This window comes from Rhinoraja longicauda, chromosome 8 (genome assembly GCF_053455715.1).
Source record: "Rhinoraja longicauda isolate Sanriku21f chromosome 8, sRhiLon1.1, whole genome shotgun sequence".
In the NCBI taxonomy this organism is placed as follows: domain Eukaryota; kingdom Metazoa; phylum Chordata; class Chondrichthyes; order Rajiformes; family Arhynchobatidae; genus Rhinoraja; species Rhinoraja longicauda.
The window spans coordinates 65,473,747-65,497,073 of NC_135960.1; the positions used below are offsets into that span (position 1 = coordinate 65,473,747).

The following is a 23,327-nucleotide window of genomic DNA, read 5'->3' on the forward strand; positions in this document are numbered from 1 at the left end:
GTGTGCAGCTGAAGCTGGGGAACTAACCACAATTCCTTACGTGACCTTGCTTAGCCACAACATTTGCTTCTTATTTAGGAGCTACAAATTCAGGTTGGCGGATCATTATTTGTCCGACAAGATGTTAGCTTTTTCACAGTCCAAATAGCACTGCCTGCAAATGTGTGGAAGCAGTTTCTGTGCTAGCCTTCAAGATGGAATTAGGGAAATATGCGACAAGGAAAATCTTTCAAGGCCATGAGGAAGAGACAAAGTGTTGGAACTAGCAAATGGTTCAAGTAGACAGCTGCCTCAGACAAGATGGGCCAAATATCCTCTTTTTAGGCTGCAAACATTCTACAATTCTCCAATCCTGATGTTTAGGGGTGAAGAATGAAGCCAAATAGCTTCCATATTGACCCACAGTCTGTTGATCAGCCCACAGCAACTGGAAGACCTCTAATACTACTAATGCAAATAGATGAAAGGATGTACTTATTTTTTTAAAGACGCAAATGCTGCAATTAAAGGAAAATGTGGATTAAGTCATTTACCGTTCATAAAGTTTATTTTTTACAATTAAAAAAATGAAGGAAAAGTTGTACCTGGACATTGACATCGACTCCATTATTTACTAATAGTTCAAGACATGAAGCACCATGAGTGGAGGCAGCAGCAAAGTGCAGAGGAGTAAATCCCTTGTTGTTGGGCTGGTTCACATTAGCACCATAATCAATAAGCTCATTGACAACCACCTCTTGTCCATTGTAACATGCAATATGGAGTGCCGTATTGCCATAGGCATTCGGTTCATCAATCTGAAGAAATAAAGTTTGTGCAATTCTAATGCAGAAAACAAACTCATTTAGCATTAAATGTTTGAAACTGCTGATAATACAAGCCTTCATGCTTAATTTTTGAAAGTCAAACTGATATTAACATTATACAGAAAATAAAACTAAGATATTAAAACATGAACAGGTTTGTATCAACAAAGCAGAGTGAATAAATGACACAGTCCAAAAGTAAACCATTTATACCTATTCCCCACTTTAGCTGCTTATTATACTGTGCCCTCCATAATGTTTGGGACAAAGACCCATCATTTATTTATTTGCCTCTACTCCACAATTCAAGATTTGTAATAGAAAAAAAATCACTTGTGGTTAAAGTGCACATAGTCAGATTGTAATAAAGCTATTTTTATACATTTTGGTTTCACCATGTAGAAAGTACAGCAGTGTTTATACATAGTCCTCCCATTTCAGAGCACCAGAATGTTTGGGACACATGGCTTCACAGGCGTTTGTAATTGCTCAGGTGTGTTTAAATGCCTCCTTAATGCAGGTAGAAGAGAGCTCTCAGCATCTAGTCTTTCCTCCAGTCTTTCCATCACCTTTGGAAATTTTTATTGCTGTTTATCAACATGAGGACCAAAGATGTGCCAATGAAAGTCAAAGAAGCCATCATGAGACTGAGAAACAAGAATAAAACTGTTAAGAGACATCAGCCAAACCTTAGGCGTACCAAAATCAACTGTTTGGAACATCATTAAGAAGAAAGAGAGCACTGGTGAGCTTACTGATCGCAAAGGGACTGACAGGCCAAGGAAGACCTCCACAGCTGATGACAGAAGAATTATCTCTAAAATAAAGAAAAATCCACAAACACCTGTCGACAGATCAGAAACATTCTTCAGGAGTCAGGTGTGGATTTGTCAATGACCACTGTCTGCAGAAGACTTCATGAACAGAAATACAGAGGCTACATTGCAAGATGGAAGCCATTGGTTCGCCGCAAAAATAGGATGGCCAAGTTACAGTTTGCCTAGAAGTACTTTAAAAGAGCAACCACAGTTCTGGAAAAAGGTCTCGTGGGCAGATGAGACAAAGATTAACATATATCACAGTGATGGCAAGAGAAGGAACTGCCCAAGATCCAAAGTATACCACCTCATCTGTGAAACACGATAGTGGGGGTGTTATGGCCTGGGCACGTTTGGCTGCGGAAGGTACTGGCTCACTTATCTTCATTGATGATATAACTGCTGATGGTAGTAGCATAATGAATTCTGAAGTGTATAGACACATTCTACCTGCTCAAGTTCAAACAAATGCCTTAAAATTCATTGACCGGCAGTTCATTCAAGACAATGATCCCAAACATACTGCTAAAGCAACAAAGGAGTTTTTCAAAGCTAAAAAATGGTAAATTCTTGAGTGGCCAATTCAATCACCCGATCTGAACCTAATTGGGCATGCCTTTTATATGCTGAAGAAAAAACTGAAGGGGACTAGCCACCAAAACAAGATAAGCTAAAGATGGCAGAGCATCACCAGAGAAGACACCCAGCAACTGGTGATGTCCATGAATCGCAGACTTCAAGCAGTCATAGCATGCAAAGGAGATGCAACAAAATACTAAACATGACTACTTTCATTTACATGACATTGCTGTGTCCCAAACATTATGGTGCCCTGAAATTGGGGGGGGGGGGGGGGACGACGACACTGTGTATAAACACTGCTTTCTACATGGTGAAACCAAAATGTTTAAAAAATGGCCTTTATTAAAATCTGACAATGTGCACTTGAACCACATGTGATTTTTTTCAATTACAAATCTCAAATTGTGGAGTACAGAGGGAAATAAATAAAGTTTTATTTATTTATTTATTATTTTTTACATTTCAGATACAGCGTGGAAACAGGCCTTTTCGGCCCACCCAGTCCGCACCGCCCAGCGATCCCTGCACATTAACACTATCCTACACACACTAGGGACAATTTTTACATTTACCCAGTCAAATTAACCTACATACCTGTACGTCTTTGGAGTGTGGGAGGAAACCAAAGATCTCGGAGAAAACCCACGCAGGTCACGGGGAGAACGTACAAACTCCTTAATGATGGGTCTTTGTCCCAAACATTATGGAGTCACTGCATATCCCACATGAATCAGGACTTGCAATCTCACATTTTAAATGAAGAGCATCTTAGAAAGCAAAAACTGGAAAATTATTTGGAAAACAGAAATTGTGTTTATTTCCTTTTTTGCCTATAGTAATTCCATGTGATTTAATTTTATTCTGTATCTCAAATTTTTGGACAGTGATTTGAAAATTCTGGAGGAACTAAACTTCCCAATACCCAAACAGCCACAATTAAAATTTAGTTTTCCACAAAACACTTTTCACTCAGGAATAGTTCTTCATTATGTTCTATTGTAATACTTAATTTAAAACTTTTTAGAACTCCTATCCTTGCCACTTCTGTATTGTCGGCCATCTCAGCTCAGCTGCTACTGAAACATTAATTCTGGACTTGACTATTCCAATACATTCCTGATTAGTTGCCTTCATTCTAGTTACCAAAAATTGAGATCTTCCTAAATTCTCCTGTCGATATCCTAATTTGTAACAAGGTAACCCTTATATCAGTTACCATTTAATACCTCCATGATGTTAATCTTCCCTACTTGTATCATCTTCTCCACCCCCAAAATCCTCCAAGATATTTGCACTCCTCTAATTCTGATTTAAACTTGAAACTACTGGTTCATGTGTTCATGCTTCAGATGCTAAGGCCCTAACAGCTGGAATTTCTTTCCCAAGCCTCTTCTTCCCAATTTCCCTTTGCGGTTTTAAGATTCTCTTGAAAGCTATTTGACCAAGCTTTTGATCATCTGCCTTAACATAGAGATTGGAATAATTATTTTGTTTGAATAACATTTTAGTGAACTGCAATGAGATGTTCTTCTGCATTAAGACCATTATATAAATGAATGTTGTGGTTGGTGGTTGGTTGACAATAGACAATAGACAATAGGTGCAGGAGTAGGCCATTCAGCCCTTCGAGCCAGCACCGCCATTCAATGCGATCATGGCTGATCACTCTCAATCAGTACCCCGTTCCTGCCTTCTCCCCATACCCCCTCACTCCGCTATCCTTAAGAGCTCTATCCAGCTCTCTCTTGAAAGCATCCAACGAACTGGCCTCCACTGCCTTCTGAGGCAGAGAATTCCACACCTTCACCACCCTCTGACTGAAAAAGTTCTTCCTCATCTCCGTTCTAAATGGCCTACCCCTTATTCTCAAACTGTGGCCCCTTGTTCTGGACTCCCCCAACATTGGGAACATGTTATCTGCCTCTAATGTGTCCAATCCCCTAATGTTGTTGCTATGCACCTGTTGGCCTCTTATCTATTTGAGTACTTCAAGAAAAAATATACACACTTTCGCTCTATTCGTCTTCCAAGCAAACAACACTTACCTCCACAGCAAGATTGATCAGAAGTTTTACCACATTAATCTGTCCATTAGATGCAGCTGCATGCAATGGTGTGTAGCCTTTCTTGTCCTTGCAAGTAACTTCAGCTCCATGATTCAACAACAAGGAAAAAACTTCAACATGACCTATAATACAAAATTTCACATTACACATGAATAGAAATACATAACATTTTAATGTTGTTTTATGTAATGAATGTTCAACAACATTCAATGTATCCTTAACATCTATTTCTAGATTTAGAAACCTAATTTTACATTTCTGACATTAATAGAATATGAATAAAATTAAGAACAAGTAGATAACTGAATACTCTTGACCAGAAATGTCTTATTTTTGTTTTAGTTTATTTATTCTCAGCATGTGGGCACTTACTGTCATTCTCTGGTTGTCCCTGGAAATGCTGAAGATGCATTCATAATATTGGCATGGCAATGGTGAGGGAGTGACGACCATAGGATTGTTGCAGTTCATTAAGTTTGTACTGATTCTTAATACAACTATTCCATCAGTCCTATTCCCCTGCTCTGTCCATATGGCTGCAAATTATTCCCTCAAGTCCTTTGAGGCATTTATTGATTTTATCCCTAAAGGTAATGAATTCCAAATCCTAACAATTATGAACAAAAAAACTTTTTTCTTACCTCTTTGCAGCTTTTGTACCAATTTTTAAAAATCTGTCTTCTTGTTACAGAACAGTCCATTTACCACATTTAAATATGTCATGATTTTGTACACTGCCAGCAAACCTCCCCTTAACTTTCCTTGCTACAAAAGAGAACAACCCAGCTTCTCTTGTCCATCCTTGGAGCTGATAATAGTCTCCCTTGTAACTCTTCTGTACAATTTCCATGACCTCAAGTACATCACCATAATTCTGCCACAATCCTCTAGCTGTGAGCTACTGGATGCTTCATACAGGTTCAACATAATAATATCCCTATAGGTTTTGTACTCTACACCAAATCTCAAGATCCCATATGCATTACTAATCATTCTTGGAACATGCAAAAAATACATCCAGACCAAGTTCCTGCACATCCTTTTGAACTGCGTCATTTAGTCGATAGTCTTTCCTAATTTTTCTACCAAAATGTAATCATTTCACATTACAGTCACTCCGCAACTTACTAAGGGTTACGTTCTGTAAACCTTTACGTGAGTCAGAATTTACACAAGGGGCGCACAGTGGCATAGCAGTCGAGTTGTAGAGTTGCTGTGTTACATCGCTGGAGACCTGGGCTCAAGCCTGATGACGAGTGCTACCTGTAATCGCGTGGGTTTTCTCCGGGTGCTCCAGTTTCCTCCCACATTCCAAAAGTATGCAGGTTCGTAGGTTAATTAGCATCTGTAAAATCGTCCTTGGTGTGTAGAATAGAACTAATGTACGAGTGATTGCTGGTCGGTGCAGACTCAGTGGGCCAAAGGGCCTGTTTCCATGCTGTATCTCTAAACTAAACTAAAAGGTCAGAATCACCGTAAAACTAGGTAGAAACAAAAAACTGCAGATGCTGGTTAATACACAAAATGACACAAAGTGCTGGAGTAAATCAGCAGGTCAGACAGCACCTCTGGAGATCATGGATAGGTTATGTTTCGGGTCGGGACCTTTGGTCCCCAACCCAAAATGTCACTTTTCCATGTTCTCCAGAGGTGCTGCCCGACCTGCTGAATTACTCCAGCACTTTGTGTTGTTTCACCTTAAACATCTGTGCTGGTGGCTCAGGTCTGCACCAGCGAGCCCTTCTTCACCAGCTGCCACACAGTCCGGTTGACGCGGCTCATGTTGTAGACCCAGGCTAACAGCACTTTCTTCAGGCCGCCACTACCAACTAAATGATCTTGGTCACTGTGGGGCGCCCTCTCCTCTCACCAGTTGCCGCTTCTTCCTGGTAGCCATAGCTTTATTCGCTCCCCCCCTCCCCCCTCCACTGCCTCCTTCTCTTTCTCCCGTCCCTTTGTTCACTCCACTGCTCCCCCCCCCCCCCTCCTTCTCCCTCGAAGTCACCAACATTTTCTAACATAGAAGTGACGGATTGGATGGAAGGAGGAGGCGGCAGCAGTGGAGTTGGAGCGGACAAAGCAATGGCCGACAGGAAGAAGCGGCAGCTGGTGAGGGGGAGGGAGCCCCAAGGTAACTGAGCTCATCCTGTTGGTGGCAGCAGTCCGAAGAAAGCTCTATCGGCCAGGGGCTACAATGTGAACTGGAACAACAGCTTTGTTAACTGGACAGTGTGGCAGCTGATGAAGTGGGCTCACTGGTGCACCGTGAAAAATGTCAATGACACAGCTTTCCACCGTCCCCCTCATTCTCGCTCGCCTTCCCAGTACCGCACCAACAGTGGCTTAAACTGAAAGAGCAGCAAGCCCGGGCGACGTTTTGTATCTATGAAGTGGACTGGAAGCCTGCCATCTTCCCATTGCAATAATACAGGCCATTCAAGAAATGGGACCAGCTATGGTAAATTATGAATGAATGAATGAATGAATACTTTATTGTCACATGTGACAGGTCACATTGAAATTCTTTGCTTGCATACCCAACGTATGCAAATAGTCACCACATTAAGGACGCTTACAAAGTTACAGTATCCGTGCCAGGTCCTCCATTGATCTTCCTGCTCCCTCACGGCGGTCCCCCCACGCCGGGTCCTCCATTGTTCCTCCTCTCGCCAGTGGCATCTTCACTCCCTCGTGGTCCATCCTCGTCCGTCAGTCGGCGCCATCATCAACTGAACTGTGAATTTACTGATGTCACCAATTATGCAAGTTGGGGAGTGTCTGCATATATTAAATTATAGCGACCACCATTTCCTTCATGTAGTTTTAGCTGTCTTCTTTCAGTCTATGACGATTCTCCTCACAGTTACCATGTTTTGTGTCATCTACAAATTTTAGCTGCGTAGAGTAAAATTTCCAAATCCAAGTCCTTTGTAAGTTGTCAAAAAGCGACGAGGCCCAAGCACTAACTCCTGGTGAATGCCATTCTCTATTATCCTCCAGTTTGAAACACGACATATCATGTTGTAAGAAGGAGCTGCAGATGCTGGTTTAAACCGAAGATAGACACAAAGACTGAAGAAGGGTCTCGACCCGAAACGTCACCCATCCATCCCTTCTCCCCAAAGATGCTGCCTGTCCCACTGAGTTACTCCAGCTTTTTGTGTCTATCTACGACTTATATCATTATCCTCTGCCTTCCAGCTAATTTCTTGTCCATGATGCAGAGCTTTTTTTTAATGCTAAAGACCTTAATTTTACTATTCAGCTTTGGGACTTCAACCAATGCCTTCTGAAAATCCATCTCGATGATATTTACTGTATTCCCTTTATTAATATCTGCTGTTATCAAAATTTTCACTCAGGTTATTTAAATGCAATTAAACAAATCCTTGCTGGATCCTCTTTCATCAATTCAACTTTCAAATACTCATCAGTGTTGATGTCTCTAAAAGCTTACCCACAATCAAAGTTAAATGATCTAGCTTGTAATTCCTTGGCATGTTCTTGTACAATATTTTGAACATTTGCCATTCTCCAGTCCTCAAGTACAACCGCCAAAACCTGGAAGAACTGGAAGATTACAACAAGCTCTTCTGCAACCTCAGCACCATCCAATCTGGAGTGAGTGACTTGTTTAGTTTGACAGAGCCAAATTTGTTTAATACATCATACTTATCAATTTCTCTTTCCACCAGAATTTTGGCAGCATCACCTCCAATTGTAAAGACTGAACTCGAGCATACATGGAGTATTCCTGTGGAGACTTTCGCTCAATGCACTGATCACTTTTTGTCCCTATTCGGCCTCACACTCCATGTTTATACAAGAATTTTGGATTCTCTCAACTGCCATTCTATTTTGATGCTTTCTTTTTGGCCGTTTTATTTTCACTTCACTTCCCTTTCAGCTTATCAAATATATTATACCTCCACATCAGGATGATACAAGACGTGGACACATTTCAACACTTTTTTTTCCCAACTAAAGACGAGTCGGTCAGGAGATCTGTTGAACAAAATTTTGTTGAGCTGGTTCAGAGCATCTTGATACATAAACACTTGAGGCAGGCTGAATTCTATCATAGCATGATCATTGCCTCCTAGGGGGTTCCTTCGCATTTAGGGGCTGTCCCACTTAGGCGATTTTAAGGCGACTGCCGGCGACTAGGCTGTCGCCGACAGTTCGCCAGGGTGTCGCGGGCATGATCGTCAGGAGTCTTCCAAAAATCGTAGTGGATCTCAGCGCGTCACTGAGAAATCATCCGGTTTGAAATTTCTCGGCAACAGCTGGCTTGTCGCCAGGTATCGTAGCTTATTGCGAGCGCTGTCGCATGCTGTCCCCAGGTTTGATAGGTTCACTTAGATGCATTTAGAAGCACATAATATTAAAATAAGTAAAGTCATTTCAAAATACCATGAAATGCTTGTGTTTAACCAATTTATTTACCGTCAGGGCATTTGACAGGTAGATTGGAGGCGACAGTTTGACAGTCAGGTAAGCGTGGGAATTTTCGCGATGTTTTTAGCCTCAGCCATTACATTTAAAGTGGGCTCCAAACCCAGATGTGCAACCCAGAAACCAGATATGCATCTCCCTTACATTTTCAAAGAATGCCCACACACGTTTCACAAAAATCCACTGAACCACTTTTTAAATATATTTTTTAAATACAGCTATTAGTAAACTGGAAGAAAATCCAGTTTATTCCTTGTTACAGTGAAGCTTGGTTTTCAAGTAACCTGGGCAAGATGTTTTATTTCAAAACTCTCAAGTACTTACTGACTTGTCAGTGATTTCAGCGAAAATTAGGACGCCGGAGAAGCATTGATAGCGTGGGAATTTTCGCGATGTTTCAGAAGACGGTATAATCTCGACCTGACTCGGCATTGTCGTGGTCATTGTCGTCGGGTAAAAGAAGATTTTGGCGATCTGCTACGACTTTGACAGTCGCCAGCAGTCGCCAAAGAAATCGCCTAAATGGGACAGGCCCTTTAAGCTCCCTAGTCAAGTCTTGTTCCTTGCACAACATCAAATCCAGAATTGCCTTTTGTTAGTGGGCTTGACCACGAGCTGCTCTAAGAAGCCATCCCGTAGGCTTTCTACAAATTCCTTCTCTTGGGAGGCAGTAGCAATCTGATTTTCCCCAGTCTACTTGCATACTGAAATCACCCTTGACCACGAAAACATTGTCTTTCTTACATTCCTTTTCTATTTCTTGACGTACTTTGTCCCCTACATCCTGACTACTATTTGGAGACCTGTATATAACTCCCATTAGGATTTTTTTACCCTTGCCGTTTCTTAGCTCTACTCACACGGATTCTACATTTTCTAATCCGATGTCATTCCTTGATAAAGATTGGATGTCATTCCTTACCATCAGAGCCCACCCCACCACTTCTTCTCACCTGTCTTTCTTTTTAATAAGATGTGCATCCGTGGATATTCAACTCCCAGCTTTGATCCTCTTTCATCCGAGATTCTGTGATGCCCACAACATCGTACCTGCCAATTTCTAACTGCGCTATAAGCTCATCCAACTTGTTTCATATACTGCATTTAGATAATACCTGTATTCACCACCCCTCTTCTCAAAATGGTCCCTATGTTGCCTGAAGTTAGACTTGTATCCCTCTCTAAACTTCCTGTCCTATTTCTTACTCTGGAGACTTCGATAACCTCTCCTGCACTCTCCTTCTCTTTAACATCATTTATACTTTTCCAATCTGTTAATACCGCCCCCACCCCCACTAGTTAGTTCAAAGCCCTGTCAACAGCTCTAGTTATGCGATTTGTCAGGATCCTAATCTTCTCTCTCACCAATTTCAATGAAAGTAATCAAACAATAAAAATAATTCAGAGAAAAATTACACCCAAAGAAAATTAAAGTCAACGTGTAAATATCTCATAAAAAGGCATTTTTTTAATCTAAAATTTAAGTGATGCATTAATTCCTTAAATACACATTCATTATCCGAAAGACAATCTAATATTCAAATGCATATTTTAAGCAATACATTCCTTACCCTCATAAGCTGCCCAATGCAAGGCCCTTCTGTCCTTCTTATCAAAAGCATTAATATTGGCCCCTTTCGCTAATAAGAGGTTTACCATCTTGGGAAATATGGGAAGGAAAAACATATAAAAGTTAAAAATACAAAATCATTGCATCTCAAATCTTGACCATCAATATAAGCGATATCCTGAAAATATTGTTTTTGCAGTAAAGTGATGTAAAATATCAATTTCCAGAGCAAAAAGAAAATGCTGAAAATAATAACTCTCTGGAAATGCAAAAAATATTCACTAAACGGTAAAGAAAAGAGCCATAAATAATACTGTAAACATCTGGTATGTGCTCCATGGAAGTCATCGGACAAGGATGGTTAAAATTTCCCCTTTGAAATAAGGTGCATAAGGCAGTGGCATTGAAAATAACACGCAAAATATCAAGCAAAGACAACATTTTCAATATTTAAACACGAGAGAATTTCAATTGCGAAATAGGTTTTTATTATTTTGGTAGTGGCATCATATATGACAACTGACAACATGGAAACTGTTAGAAATTATGCTGTACTATTTAAGTGTTGCATTTGTAGCCTTGAATACTAATTTCCAAATCTAATCAAGGCCATTACTCATAAATAATGCAATACTTTTATCTTTCTCAGAAAATATCCGACAGTGACTGCACTTCAAAAGCAATTCATTAGTTTAAAAAATGTTTTGATACATACTGAGATTAACAAAGGTTGGAAATAAATGTTAATAGTTCCTTTACAACAGAATAGGAAAATGCTTCCTGCAACAACCTCCTCTTGATTGAACTGGTGGTGGAGGTTCTCGGTGTTGCCTCATTCTGCTTCGGTGTTTCAAATGAACAGAGTCTCTGTTCCTGCTTTTAGAATGGCAGGCTCACCACAGATGTGTCAGCTGCCAATATTTCAAATCACAACCAGCATATTGCAGATGGAATTAATTAATAGTTAAAAATAGTCTGGTGGAATTCATATGAGGAGTTCCTGTGGAATCCCCTTAGGATCAAAAAGAACCAGGGTAGTAAAGCTGATACCCACGTATGGATTAGGGAGATCATAGATTCCATCTTTGGAAAACAGGTTGATTTCCTCATATGGTGCAGCTGGTGTTATACATTGCTCTTGGCGGTGAAAATTAGAACCAGACAGATCTAACAGACGATCCCTATCTAGCGATTCATTTAGGATTGAAGGAGTTTGATCTGGCAATTCCTTGGTCATTATGTCCAGTAGGGTTTGGATTAGTATGAGTTTGGGAAATCAGCATAAAATGGTTAAAAGCAAATCTATGGCCAATTTTTAAATCTGTCCACTTTGTCTTTCGTGTAAAAATAATTCACCACCGCCATTTTGTACTATTTTCCTGCTGCATAGACTCAGTATCAAAAATTCACCACTTGGACTAAGTAGTACTGGAACTGGAAATATTTAAATGTGGAGGCACTCACTGAGACAGAATTTACTAAAACAGGAAAAGGATGCTGCCAAGATTTCCCCCTGGATTGATGGTAGTAGGCTATCTGAAAACACTGGGATGCTAAATTCTATTGGGAGCTCAGTTCTGCAGCAGGGCCACAGCAGGAATTGAGGCAATGCAGTTCAAAAGATCCACACACACGTTTAGTCAGTATCTAACCCACTGTGTTGATTTTCTGAAAATCCTTTAATTGCAGGCTGCTAAATTACTGGCAGTGCTTCAGAAACTCTGTCACAAAGTTTCTATTAAATTGATGCCATTTGAAAATTTGGACATACAAACTCTTAATTCTTTATTTATTGATATACAAATAGAATTTCTGAACCTAAGGAACTTTACAAAATAATACATCTGAAACTCACTTCCAAAAGACAAAAATGTATTCATAAGTGAATTTCCAAAACCTCTCTTGAATCCTATTATTCTCCCTATTACTGTTTTTCTTCATATTAAATCCATCAGTGCCACATTCCAATTTCTTAAAAAATGGGTCCCATGTATCACTAGCGGTAGAGTTGCTGCCTTACAGCAAATGCAGTGTCGGAGACTCAGGTTCGATCCTGACTACGGGTGCCGTCTGTATGGAGTTTGTACGTTCTCCCCGTGACCTGCGCGGGTTTTCCCCGAGATCTTCGGTTTCCTCCCACACTCCAAAGACGTACAGGTATGTAGGTTAATTGGCTGGGCAAATGTAAAAAATTGGCCCTAGTGTGTGTAGGATAGTGTTAATATGCGGGGATCGCTGGGCGGCGCGGACCCGGTGGGCCGAAGGGCCTGCTTTCGCGCTGTATCTCTAAATCTAAAAAACAAATCTAAACATTTTGTCCTCCCCACTTTGAAAAAGATAAATTATTCATTCAACAAGTCAGCTACTTCCTCGTGATCTTTTACAGCCTCCCTCGCATACCACCATTGTTGGATGAATAATGGGTAACCAGTTCAAGGGGGAGATTAATAATCTGGCAGAGTGGTGCCAGAACAATAATCTTGCTCTCAATATTAGCAAGACCAATGAGCCAATTGTTGACTTCAGGAAGGGAAAGCCAAGGGACCATGCAGTTGCCTTTGGTGGCGGAAACGCGGTGAGAAAGTCAAAATCTTAAAGTTCCTAGGGGTGCACATCTCTCATAGTCTGACCTGGGTCCAGCATATTGATGCAATCACAAAGAAAGTTTATCAACCCCTCTACGTCTTCAGATGTTTGAAGAGATTCGGCATGTCGCCGAATACTCACTGGTTCAAACACATAGGAATGAAGGAGGCAGCTGAAAGTGGCGAAAGTTGCTTGGTCCATCTAGGTGTACCAACCTCCTAACTATCAAAGGGATTTACAGGATTTACAGGAAGGGCAGCCTCAGGACAACAGCAAATATCATCAAAGACAACACACGTTGGTCACGCCCTTTTCTAGCTGCTCTTGTCTGGAGATGATTCAGGAGTCCTGATAGAGGAATCCAGGTTTCTGAATAGCTTCCCATCAAACATCAGATTCTTGAACCACGCTGCACAATCTTAACCACAACCCGATCTCAGCACCCAACCACTAGACTGCACTACCATGGCTGCGCTACATGCTTTTGATTTTGCACTTTCATAGTCCAGTTTACTTAGAAAAACTGATAAATTATTGCATATTTATTATTGTTATTGTGTCTGTAGCTTAAAAAAAAGTTCCAGTTTATATCCGGTGCATATGTTCTTAATCTTTCTCTTAATCACTTGCATCTTCTTGTAAAACCTGTACACATTTTTTTAAATTCTCTTTTCCTCACACCCACAAATGTTTCTGCTGTTAACTAGCTGGCCCTTTGAAGAAAGCTTTTATATTCCTTTTTTCTGCCTTATTTGTATTTTATAGTTTTTTAAAACAAAACGTACTGGACTTCCACTATGCAATTCTGCCAGCCTTTATTTTTAACTGGATATTTTCTCCCTTGCCAATCACATTTTTTTTTTTTATAACTATAAAAGTAGAGCTTTCACATTTTAAGACTACATTTTGTTCCTTTAAATCTTTCGCAGTGCTAATTTTTGTTTGTTTAAGGTAATCTGAAATACCTTGGAATGTTTTATAACAGTAAGCAAATAAGATTTTCCATTTACGTATGAATGATTTGTCAGTCATATCCTTCATCTACAAGATAAACTAATGAGTTAAGCGGGTAGTCCATAGAGCTCAGAGGACCATCGGAACACAGCTACCAGCCTTGGAGGGCATCTACAACACACGATGCCTCAGAAAAGCCACCAGCATCCACAAAGACACTTCACACCCCTGCAACAGTCTGTTCGAACTCCTTCCATTGGGCAGACGATACAAGGCCTTCTACGCCCGCACCTCCAGACTCAGGAACAACTTCATCCCCAGGGCCATAGCTGATATGCACCGGTCCTGCTGAGCCGGATGGTCACAACGCACAGTGATCCGGCACAGATCTACTTGCACTTTATTCTGTTTTAAAACTGTTACAATTTGTTTCGTTGGGTTGTTTAAATTAATAATGACTAGCTAATTAAATTATTGCATCGTATGGGAGGCGCATTCCCAATCTCGTTGTATGACAATAAAGATATATTGTATTGTATTGTACTTGGAGTTCATTTTGGAAAGCATTGATATTATATAGCATTATTCCGTGGAAAATGTTAACTCAATTTTAATTGGATGCCAATCTTGGAGAATTATACGCTTCTGCAATTGCTGATTTATCAAATGGAAAAAAACTAGAAAATTGTGTTATGAATCATAACAAAACACAAAATGTCTATTGTCCAATATGTAACAAAGACATATTTGATGAAAGGAAATAAGTTAAGATATATTTGAATGACAGAGGAATACAATTCAAATATCAGTGACGGAAACGGAAAAGTTTAAAATAGTAATATAAACTTTCGCCTCTTTTTGAATTAGAATCAGATAAAAATCAAGATCAACGTGATGTATCCAGTACAGACAAATAAATATTAAAATGCAAATTCTTTCATGCAGAAATGGTGGATTATATTTTTGCATCCACAATTCATCACGCCATGTGGTTCTAAAATTTGCAAAGGCCTAGTTTAATGCAAAAGATGCACACATTTCCATAAAATTAGCAAAGGCTACAGAACACGGTAGCGCAGCGGTAGAGTTGCTGCTTTACAGCGAATGCAGCGCCGGAGACTCAGGTTCGATCCTGACTACGGGTGCTGCACTGTAAGGAGTTTGTACGTTCTCCCCGTGACCTGCGTGGGTTTTCTCCGAGATCTTCGGTTTCCTCCCACACTCCAAAGACGTACAGGTATGTAGGTTAATTGGCTGGGTAAATGTAAAAATTGTCCCTAGTGGGTGTAGGATAGTGTTAATGTACGGGGATCGCTGGGCGGCACGGACTTGGTGGGCCGAAAAGGCCTGTTTCCGGCTGTATATATATGATATGATATGATATGATAACAATAATAGAGAAATGGATTTCATTCCCATTAGATATGGTGAAACTTAGAATGACACAACAGATTTAAATGTGTAACAAGATAAACTGATTTATGACAGCATCAACCTCTTCAAACTACATTTTTCTGTCAATGTAACATACCTTTAAGGATTATAATGAAGGCAGTATTTTAGATACTTGAAACCAATTAGAAATTAAGCTTGAAACCAATTAGAAATTAAGCATCTCCATTTCCAGCACGTCCCCATATTTGTCTTGCACACATGCAGGATGTTCAACATACCTCTATATGTCCATTGAGTGCAGCATGATGCAAGGCTGTCCTGCCTCCTCTATCAGATACATTGACACTACTAAGCAAAGGAATGATTGCTTCTGCACACTTAATTGCCTTTTTGGCAGCAGCCACATGCAAGGGGGTTTGCCAATTTTTGTCACGAGCATTGACGTCCGCGGAGTGCTTGATCAGAATTCGAACTGCTTCCTGAAAAATAAATTGAATTTCTTCGATTCAACAGTGATCAAAACATTACAATGTAATATTTGAACATATCCGACTTTGTATCTCTTACAGACATACAGACATAGAGCACAGAAACAGTCCCTTCAGCCCACTGAATACCTGCCACCCATGTTTGGAGGGCCAAAATATTTGCAAGATTAGCAAAATTCATTGCTAGTTTTCCCAAGGAATTTAACTGAGAGGACAAGCCTTGATACAACTTCCTGTTGTTATGCTAGGGAATTCCCTTTCAGATCTTGTTCTAATCAGACCAGACACAGCATTCGAAACCCTATGAATTTCATTCCAAATCTGCAGATTAGGAGGAAAGAAAAAGGTAAATCTTTTTTAATTTCACTTGAGTCACAGAGTCATACGGCGTGGAAACAGATCCTTCGGCCCAACTTGCCCACACTGACCAACATGTGCCATCTACATTAATCCGACATGCCTGCATTTGGTCCATATCCCTCTAAACTTATATATCAATGTACCTTAAACCTTAAGTCCTATGGTTCTCGATTCTGCTACTCTGGGCAAAAGACTCTTTGTGATTACCCAATCTATTCATCTTATGATTTAGTACACCTCCAAAAGATTACCTCTCATCCTCCTGCACTCGAAGGAATAAAGTCTGAGCCTGCTCAACCTCTCCCTATAGCTCAGGACATTGAGTCCTGGCAACATCCTGGTCTTCTCTCTACACTTTGAGGCTTGGCAACATCTTTCCTATAACATGGTGACCAAAACTGAACACAGAACTCTAAATGTGGCTTCACTAACGTCTGATCTAACTGCAGCATGACCTCTCAACTTTAATACTCAATACTGATGTTTCGTCAACAACTGAAGCCCAATGTGCCGAAAACCTTTTTGACCACCCTATCTATCCGTGACGCTACTTTCAAACAACTATGTATATGCACATCCAGATCTCTTTGTTCTACAACACTCCTCAGAGCCCTACCATGCATTGGGTTGGTCCTGCCCGTGTTAGACTTCCCAAATTGCAACACTTCACATTTCTCTGTATTAAATTCATCAACCATTCCTCACCCCACCTGCCGAACCAATCCTGTTGCAATTTTTGACAACCATTTTCAATATTTACAATATCACTCACTTTTGTGTCATCCACAAATTTCCCAATCATGCCATGCATGTTCTCACCCAAATTATTGATATAGATGACAAACAGCAATGGGCCCAGCACCGAACCTTGCGGAACACCACAAATCATAGACCTCCAGTCTGAAAAACAACCTTCCACCATCACCTTCTACTTCATTCCATGAAGCTAAATTTTCTATCCATTCAGTTATCTCTCCTTGGATCCCATGTGATCTAACCTTCCAGAGCAGCATACCAAGTGGAACCTTGTTGAATGCCTTGCTGAAATCCATATATACATCTACAGCTCTGCCTTCATTAATCTTTTTGGTCACATCTTCATAAAACTCAAATTCATGAGGCACAACCTCCCAATTACAAAACCATGCTGACTATCCCTCATCAGGCCTTATCCATCTAGATGCATACCTTATCCCTCAGAATACTCTCTAGTAACTTTCTGATTACAGTTGTTAGGCTCATGGGCCTATAATTCCCAGGTTTTTCCCTGAAGCTATTCTTGAATAGAGGCACAACATTTGCCATTCTGCAGTCTTCCGGCACCTCACCCGTGACAACTCATAAATCAAAGCCAGAGCACCTACAATATCCTCCCTAACTACCCACAGTGCTCGTGGATATATTTAATCAGTTCTGGGAGATTTCTCTACTTTCATACATGTCAGGACCTTCAGTACCTCTTCGACCGTAATACAAGATACTTGCTCTCAAGACACTTCCATTGACTACCCCAAGTTCCATAATCTTCATGTCTTTCTCCACAGTAAAAACAGAGGAGAAATATTCATAGAGGACCTTGCCCATTTCCTGTGGCGAGTTCCGGTCTTATACCTTCAAAGTTGGCTTTGCCCCAATTTAGAATTTTAACTAGTGGGCCCATCCTGTCTCCATCCATAACTATCTTAAACCTAATAAAATAGTGGTTACTGGTGCTAAAGGCTCATCCACAAACAATCCCAATTTTCAAAGACTAGATCAAGCGTGGCTGTCTTCACATTGCTAGGGGAATCTTTCCTGAACACATTTGACAAATTCCACTCCATCTAATCTTTCACATGACATTCCCAGTCAATATTTGGAAAAGTGAAATTCCCTCCCCTAACAATCGTATTAGAACTACAGCTGCAATCTCCTGGCATATTTACTCTTCAAAATCCCGTTGACTATTTGGGGGCTAAGGAGTTGGTGCAAAGGGCAGGGATTCAGATTTAAAGCTCATTGTGATCTTTTCTGGGGCAGAGGGGACCTGTACAGTGTAGTACACTCCCAACAAGGTGATCGTCCCTTTCTTTTTCCTCAGCTCCACCCATTTACCCTCACTAAACGAACTGCCGTAAAGTCACCTCCGACATCCTCCTTAAAAAACTAAAGCAACACCCCCTCCTCTTTTATCCCCATCGCTATCTCTCCTAAAGCACCTGTAGCCTGGAACATCTTTTAAGCACGGTAGCGCAGCGGTAGAGTTGCTGCTTTACAGCGAATGCAGCGCCGGAGACTCAGGTTCGATCCTGACTACGGGTGCTGCACTGTAAGGAGTTTGTACGTTCTCCCCGTGACCTGCGTGGGTTTTCTCCGAGATCTTCGGTTTCCTCCCACACTCCAAAGACGTACAGGTATGTAGGTTAATTGGCTGGGTAAATGTAAAAATTGTCCCTAGTGGGTGTAGGATAGTGTTAATGTACGGGGATCACTGGGCGGCACGGACTTGGTGGGCCGAAAAGGCCTGTTTCCGGCTGTATAATATATGATATATGATATGATATGATAAGCAGGTTTCTGTAATGGCTACAACATCCCAGTCACATGTACCTATCCAGGCTATAGGTCCATCTGCCTTGCCCATCAGGCCTCTTGCATGGAAATAAGCGCAATTTAAATCAACATTCCTTCCTCACTCCCAGTGTTTCTCCTGCCTATTCTAACTTTCTCTCATCACTCTCCATACCAACTTCTAACCTCTCACCTGCCTCGGTCCTGTATGAGTTCCCACCCCCCTGCCAATCTAGTTTAAACCACCCGTGTAGCACTGGTAAATCTGCCTGCCAAGATATTGGTACTCCTCCAAGGTTAAGGTGCAACCCATCCCTCTTGTTCGGGTCGCATCTGCCACAGAAGAGATCACAATGGTCTAGATAAACAAATCCCTTACCCTCTGCACCAACTCCTCAGCCACACATTCATCACTCCTATCTTCCTGTTCCTACCCTCACTAGCACATAGCACATAGCAATCCAGAGATCACTACCGTGGTCCAGCTTTTTAGCCTTTTACCCAACTACAAAACTCATATTGCATGTCATTTGTGCAACCTGCACAACGACTTCCGGTTGCTCCCTCTCCTGGAGTCCCAACTGCTGCCGCAGAATCGCCTGTCTACACCTCTAACTGGAGAGTCGAATACTGCTATGGCTCCGCCCTTTCTTGCTGAGCCTCAGTGCCAGGGTTGGTGTCACGGTCCTGCCTGCTACTACTGCTCAACCTTGATGTATCTTCCCCCTTGACTGCACCCAAGAAGGTGTACCTGTTTTGAAATGGGGCGGCCACTGGGGTCACCTGAACTCCATGTCTAATTCCCTTACTCGTGGTCACCCACCTTCTCTCTTCCTGGACCTTCGGTGTGATGACCTCGCTATATTTCCTGTCCAAGAAGCTCTAATTTTCCCAGATGGTCCTGAGGTAATCAGGCTGCTGCTCCAGTTCCTTAACATGGTCTATAAGGAGCTGCACCTGGACACAATTCCCACAGATGTAGTCATCAGGGTTACCAGCAGTTTCCCTGATTTCCCACATCCTGTAGCAGGAGCACTGTACCAACTTACCTGCCATCGCCACTGCAACTAAACCAATAATAAAATAACAAGACTCACACGAAAGAGCATTTGAACCTTATCCTCCTATCAGCCTCTGATAGCCTCCTTGCCGAAGAATCCTGAGCCTAAGACTCGCACTTGACCTCCCCACAGCACTTCACCTCTACACAGCCTCTCTTCCCCCAACACTGCCGCTCCCATTGGAGTTGTATTCAACTCGAGTTGAATGTTTTTAATTGATTAGATTGAATTTTGCTTGTTTTTAATTAACTTTAAAAATATTTAAATGTTTTATCCAAAATGTCAAGATACTTTAAAACTTTCATAGTCCAGAACAACTTTGATCCTATCCAACTAGTTTCCAAAATCCACAGTATTGGGCTGTATTTCACTCTCCCAATTTTCACAATAGGTCATTATTTTATACAACAGTTCCTGTACAATTAGAAAAGCATTCACTCTAGTGCAGTTTAAATAGTGGTGCCTCAATCAAATTACCAAATTCATTTAAAGTAATGAAATGTATTCCTTTGGCATGATTAGTAGTTTGCTGGCCCCATAGCAGAAGCGTCCATGTTGCGGGGCTGGAAACTGGAAGTGTCCTGAGCTAATTCTGCTATCACCATCATCTATTGTACAAGTGATGGCTCCCACTGATTGTCGCCGGAAGCTTGCGCCCTTTTCAGGACGGACGATGACAGTGATGGAACATTTGAAACATGGACGACGGACACGAAAGAAGATTAGTAGTTTGCTGATGATGGCAAAATTGCTGATACCGTAGAAAATGAAGAAGGTTATCTAAAGGTAACAACAGCATCCAATTCAATTTCAGGCATTGTGGGAGAGTGAGCAAGGAATAGCTGCTGAAATTTAACTCGAACATGTGTAAGGGTGCATTCTGGGAAATAAACCAGGCCAAAAAATGTACAATGAATTGGAGGGTCCCTTGGAGAGTTGTAAAACAGAGACACGTAAGGGTACAAGTACATAGTTTTCTGAAAGTAATGACACAGGGAGAGAGTGGTGAAGGTGGCATATGGTACGCTAGCCTTAGAGGTTACACACTGAGTATAGGAGTTGAGACGTCATGTTAAGCTGTACAAATTGTTAGTATGACCATATTTGGAGAATTGTGCACAGTTCTGGTTGCCACGCTATAGGAAGAATGTGATTAGGCTGGAGAAGGTACGGGAAAGGGTCACAAAAATGTTGCCTGGACTGGAGAGCTTTTATTATGAAGACAGATTGTATAGGCTGGGATTGTTTGCCCTGGTGTGAAGGGGGCTGAGGGGGTGATCTTATAGAGATTTCTAAAATTATGAAAGGTATAGATAGTGTAGATAGTCAGTATAAGAAAATAACTGCAGATGCTGGTACAAATCGATTTATTCACAAAATGCTGGAGTAACTCAGCAGGTCAGGCAGCATCTCGGGAGAGAAGGAATGGGTGACGTTTCGGGTCGAGACCCTTCTTCAGACTGATGTCGGGGGTGGGACAAAGGAAGGATATAGGTGGAGACAGGAAGATAGAGGGAGATCTGGGAAGGAGGAGGGGAAGGGAGGGACAGAGGAGCTATCTGAAGTTGGAGAAGTCAACGTTCATACCACCGGGCCGCAAACTGCCCAGGCGAAATATGAGGTGCTGCTCCTCCAATTTCCGGCGGGCCTCACTATGGCACTGGAGGAGGCCCATGACAGAGAGGTCAGACTGGGAATGGGAGGGGGAGTTGAAGTGCTGGGCCACCGGGAGATCAGTGGCGTTAATGCGGACCGAGCGCAGGTGTTCAGCGAAGCGATCGCCGAGCCTGCGCTTGGTTTCGCCGATATAGATGAGTTGACATCTAGAGCAGCGGATGCAATAGATGAGGTTGGAGGAGGTGCAGGTGAACCTCTGTCTCACCTGGAAAGAATGTTTGGGTCCTTTGATGGAGTTGAGGGGGGAGGTAAAGGGACAGGTGTTGCATCTCGTGCGGTTGCAAGGGAAAGTGCCCGGGGTTAGGGTGGTTTGGGTAGGAAGGGACGAGTGGACCAGGGAGTTGCGGAGGGAACGGTCTCTGCGGAATGCAGAGAGGGGAGGGGATGGGAAGATATGGCCAGTGGTGGGGTCCTGTTGTAGGTGACGGAAATGTTGGTGGATGATATGTTGGATCCGCTGGCTGGTGGGGTGGAAGGTGAGAACGAGGGGGATCCTGTCCTTGTTGCGAGTGGGGGGATGGGGAGCAAGAGCGGAGCTGCGGGATGTAGAAGAGACCCTAGTGAGAGCCTCATCTATAATGGAGGAGGGGAAGCCCCGTTTTCTGAAAAACGAGGACATCTCGGAAGCCCTAGTCTGAAACACCTCATCCCGGGCACAGATGCGGCGTAGACGGAGGAATTGGGAGTAGGGGATAGACTTTTTGCAGGGGACCGGGTGGGAAGAAGTGTAGTCCAGATAGCTGTGCGAGTCGGTGGGCTTGTAATAAATGTCCGTCACTAATTTTTCTCCTGTGATGGAGATGGTGAGGTCCAGAAACGGGAGGGAGATGTCAGAGATAGTCCAGGTATATTTAAGGGCAGGATGGAAATTGGAGGTGAAGTGTATAAAGTCAGTGAGTTCTGCATGGGTGCAAGAGGTAGCACCAATGCAGTCGTCGATGTAGCGGAGGTAGAGTTCGGGGATGGGGCCAGTGTACGTCTGGAACAGGGATTGTTCGACGTACCCGACAAAGAGGCAGGCGTAGCTAGGGCCCATGCGAGTGCCCATAGCTACGCCTCTGGTTTGGAGGAAGTGGGAGGAGTCAAAGGAGAAGTTGTTGAGGGTAAGAACCAGCTCTGCTAGGCGGAGGAGAGTGTTGGTCGATGGGGATTGGCTGGTTCTACGGTCGAGGAAGAAACGGAGGGCTTCGAGACCATCCTTGTGGGGGATGGAAGTGTAGAGTGACTGGACATCCATGGTGAAAATGAGGGAGTGGGGGCCTGGGAACCGGAAGTTATCCAGGAGATGGAGAGCGTGTGAGGTGTCTTGGACGTAGGTGGGGAGGGATTTGACCAGGGGGGATAGGATGGAGTCGAGGTAGGTAGAGATAGTCAGTCTTTTTACAACTAGAGGGCATATGTTTAGAAAAAAAGGACACAAACTGCTGGAATAATTCAGCGGGTAAGGCAGCATCTTTATTGAACATGGATAGGTGACGTTTGAGGTCGGGACCCTTCTTCAGGTAGATGAAGGGGGAGAGGGTGGGGGAGGAAAGCTGAGAGAGGGGAGAGGCAGGACACTCAACTCAGGTTCGATCCTGACTACGGGTGCTGCACTGTAAGGAGTTTGTACGTTCTCCCCGTGACCTGCGTGGGTTTTCTCCGAGATCTTCGGTTTCCTCCCACACTCCAAAGACGTACAGGTATGTAGGTTAATTGGCTGGGTAAATGTAAAAATTGTCCCTAGTGGGTGTAGGATAGTGTTAATGTACGGGGATCACTGGGCGGCACGGACTTGGAGGGCCGAAAAGGCCTGTTTCCGGCTGTAGATATATGATGATATGATGATAAAGCATGGCAGGTGATAGTTTTTTGATAGGCAGATGGTTGGAATAAAGGCCAGATATTATAACCGAAGAAGTAAGGCAAAAGGATTGAAGAGTTGCGAATTGTGAGCCAGGGGAAGGATTGTGGGTGGAG

The 23,327-nt window shown here is 42.3% G+C and overlaps 1 protein-coding gene across 8 annotated transcripts in view; it reads right to left on the bottom strand.

Moving 5' to 3' along the window:
- LOC144596051 (serine/threonine-protein phosphatase 6 regulatory ankyrin repeat subunit C-like) overlaps window positions 1-23,327 on the bottom strand; it is a 143,249-nt gene that overhangs the window by 76,640 nt on the left and 43,282 nt on the right. For all 8 annotated transcript variants that reach the window (XR_013547562.1, XM_078404147.1, XM_078404143.1 and 5 more), the window contains exons 5-8: window positions 15,511-15,711; window positions 10,299-10,386; window positions 4,252-4,394; window positions 585-797 (exon numbers count right to left, since the gene is read on the bottom strand). Coding sequence is in view for 7 of the 8 variants with exons in the window: in XM_078404147.1 (XP_078260273.1) it covers window positions 585-797; window positions 4,252-4,394; window positions 10,299-10,386; window positions 15,511-15,711 (645 nt within the window). In the remaining variant the exon portion in view is untranslated. The remainder of the gene's footprint in view (window positions 1-584; window positions 798-4,251; window positions 4,395-10,298; window positions 10,387-15,510; window positions 15,712-23,327) is intronic.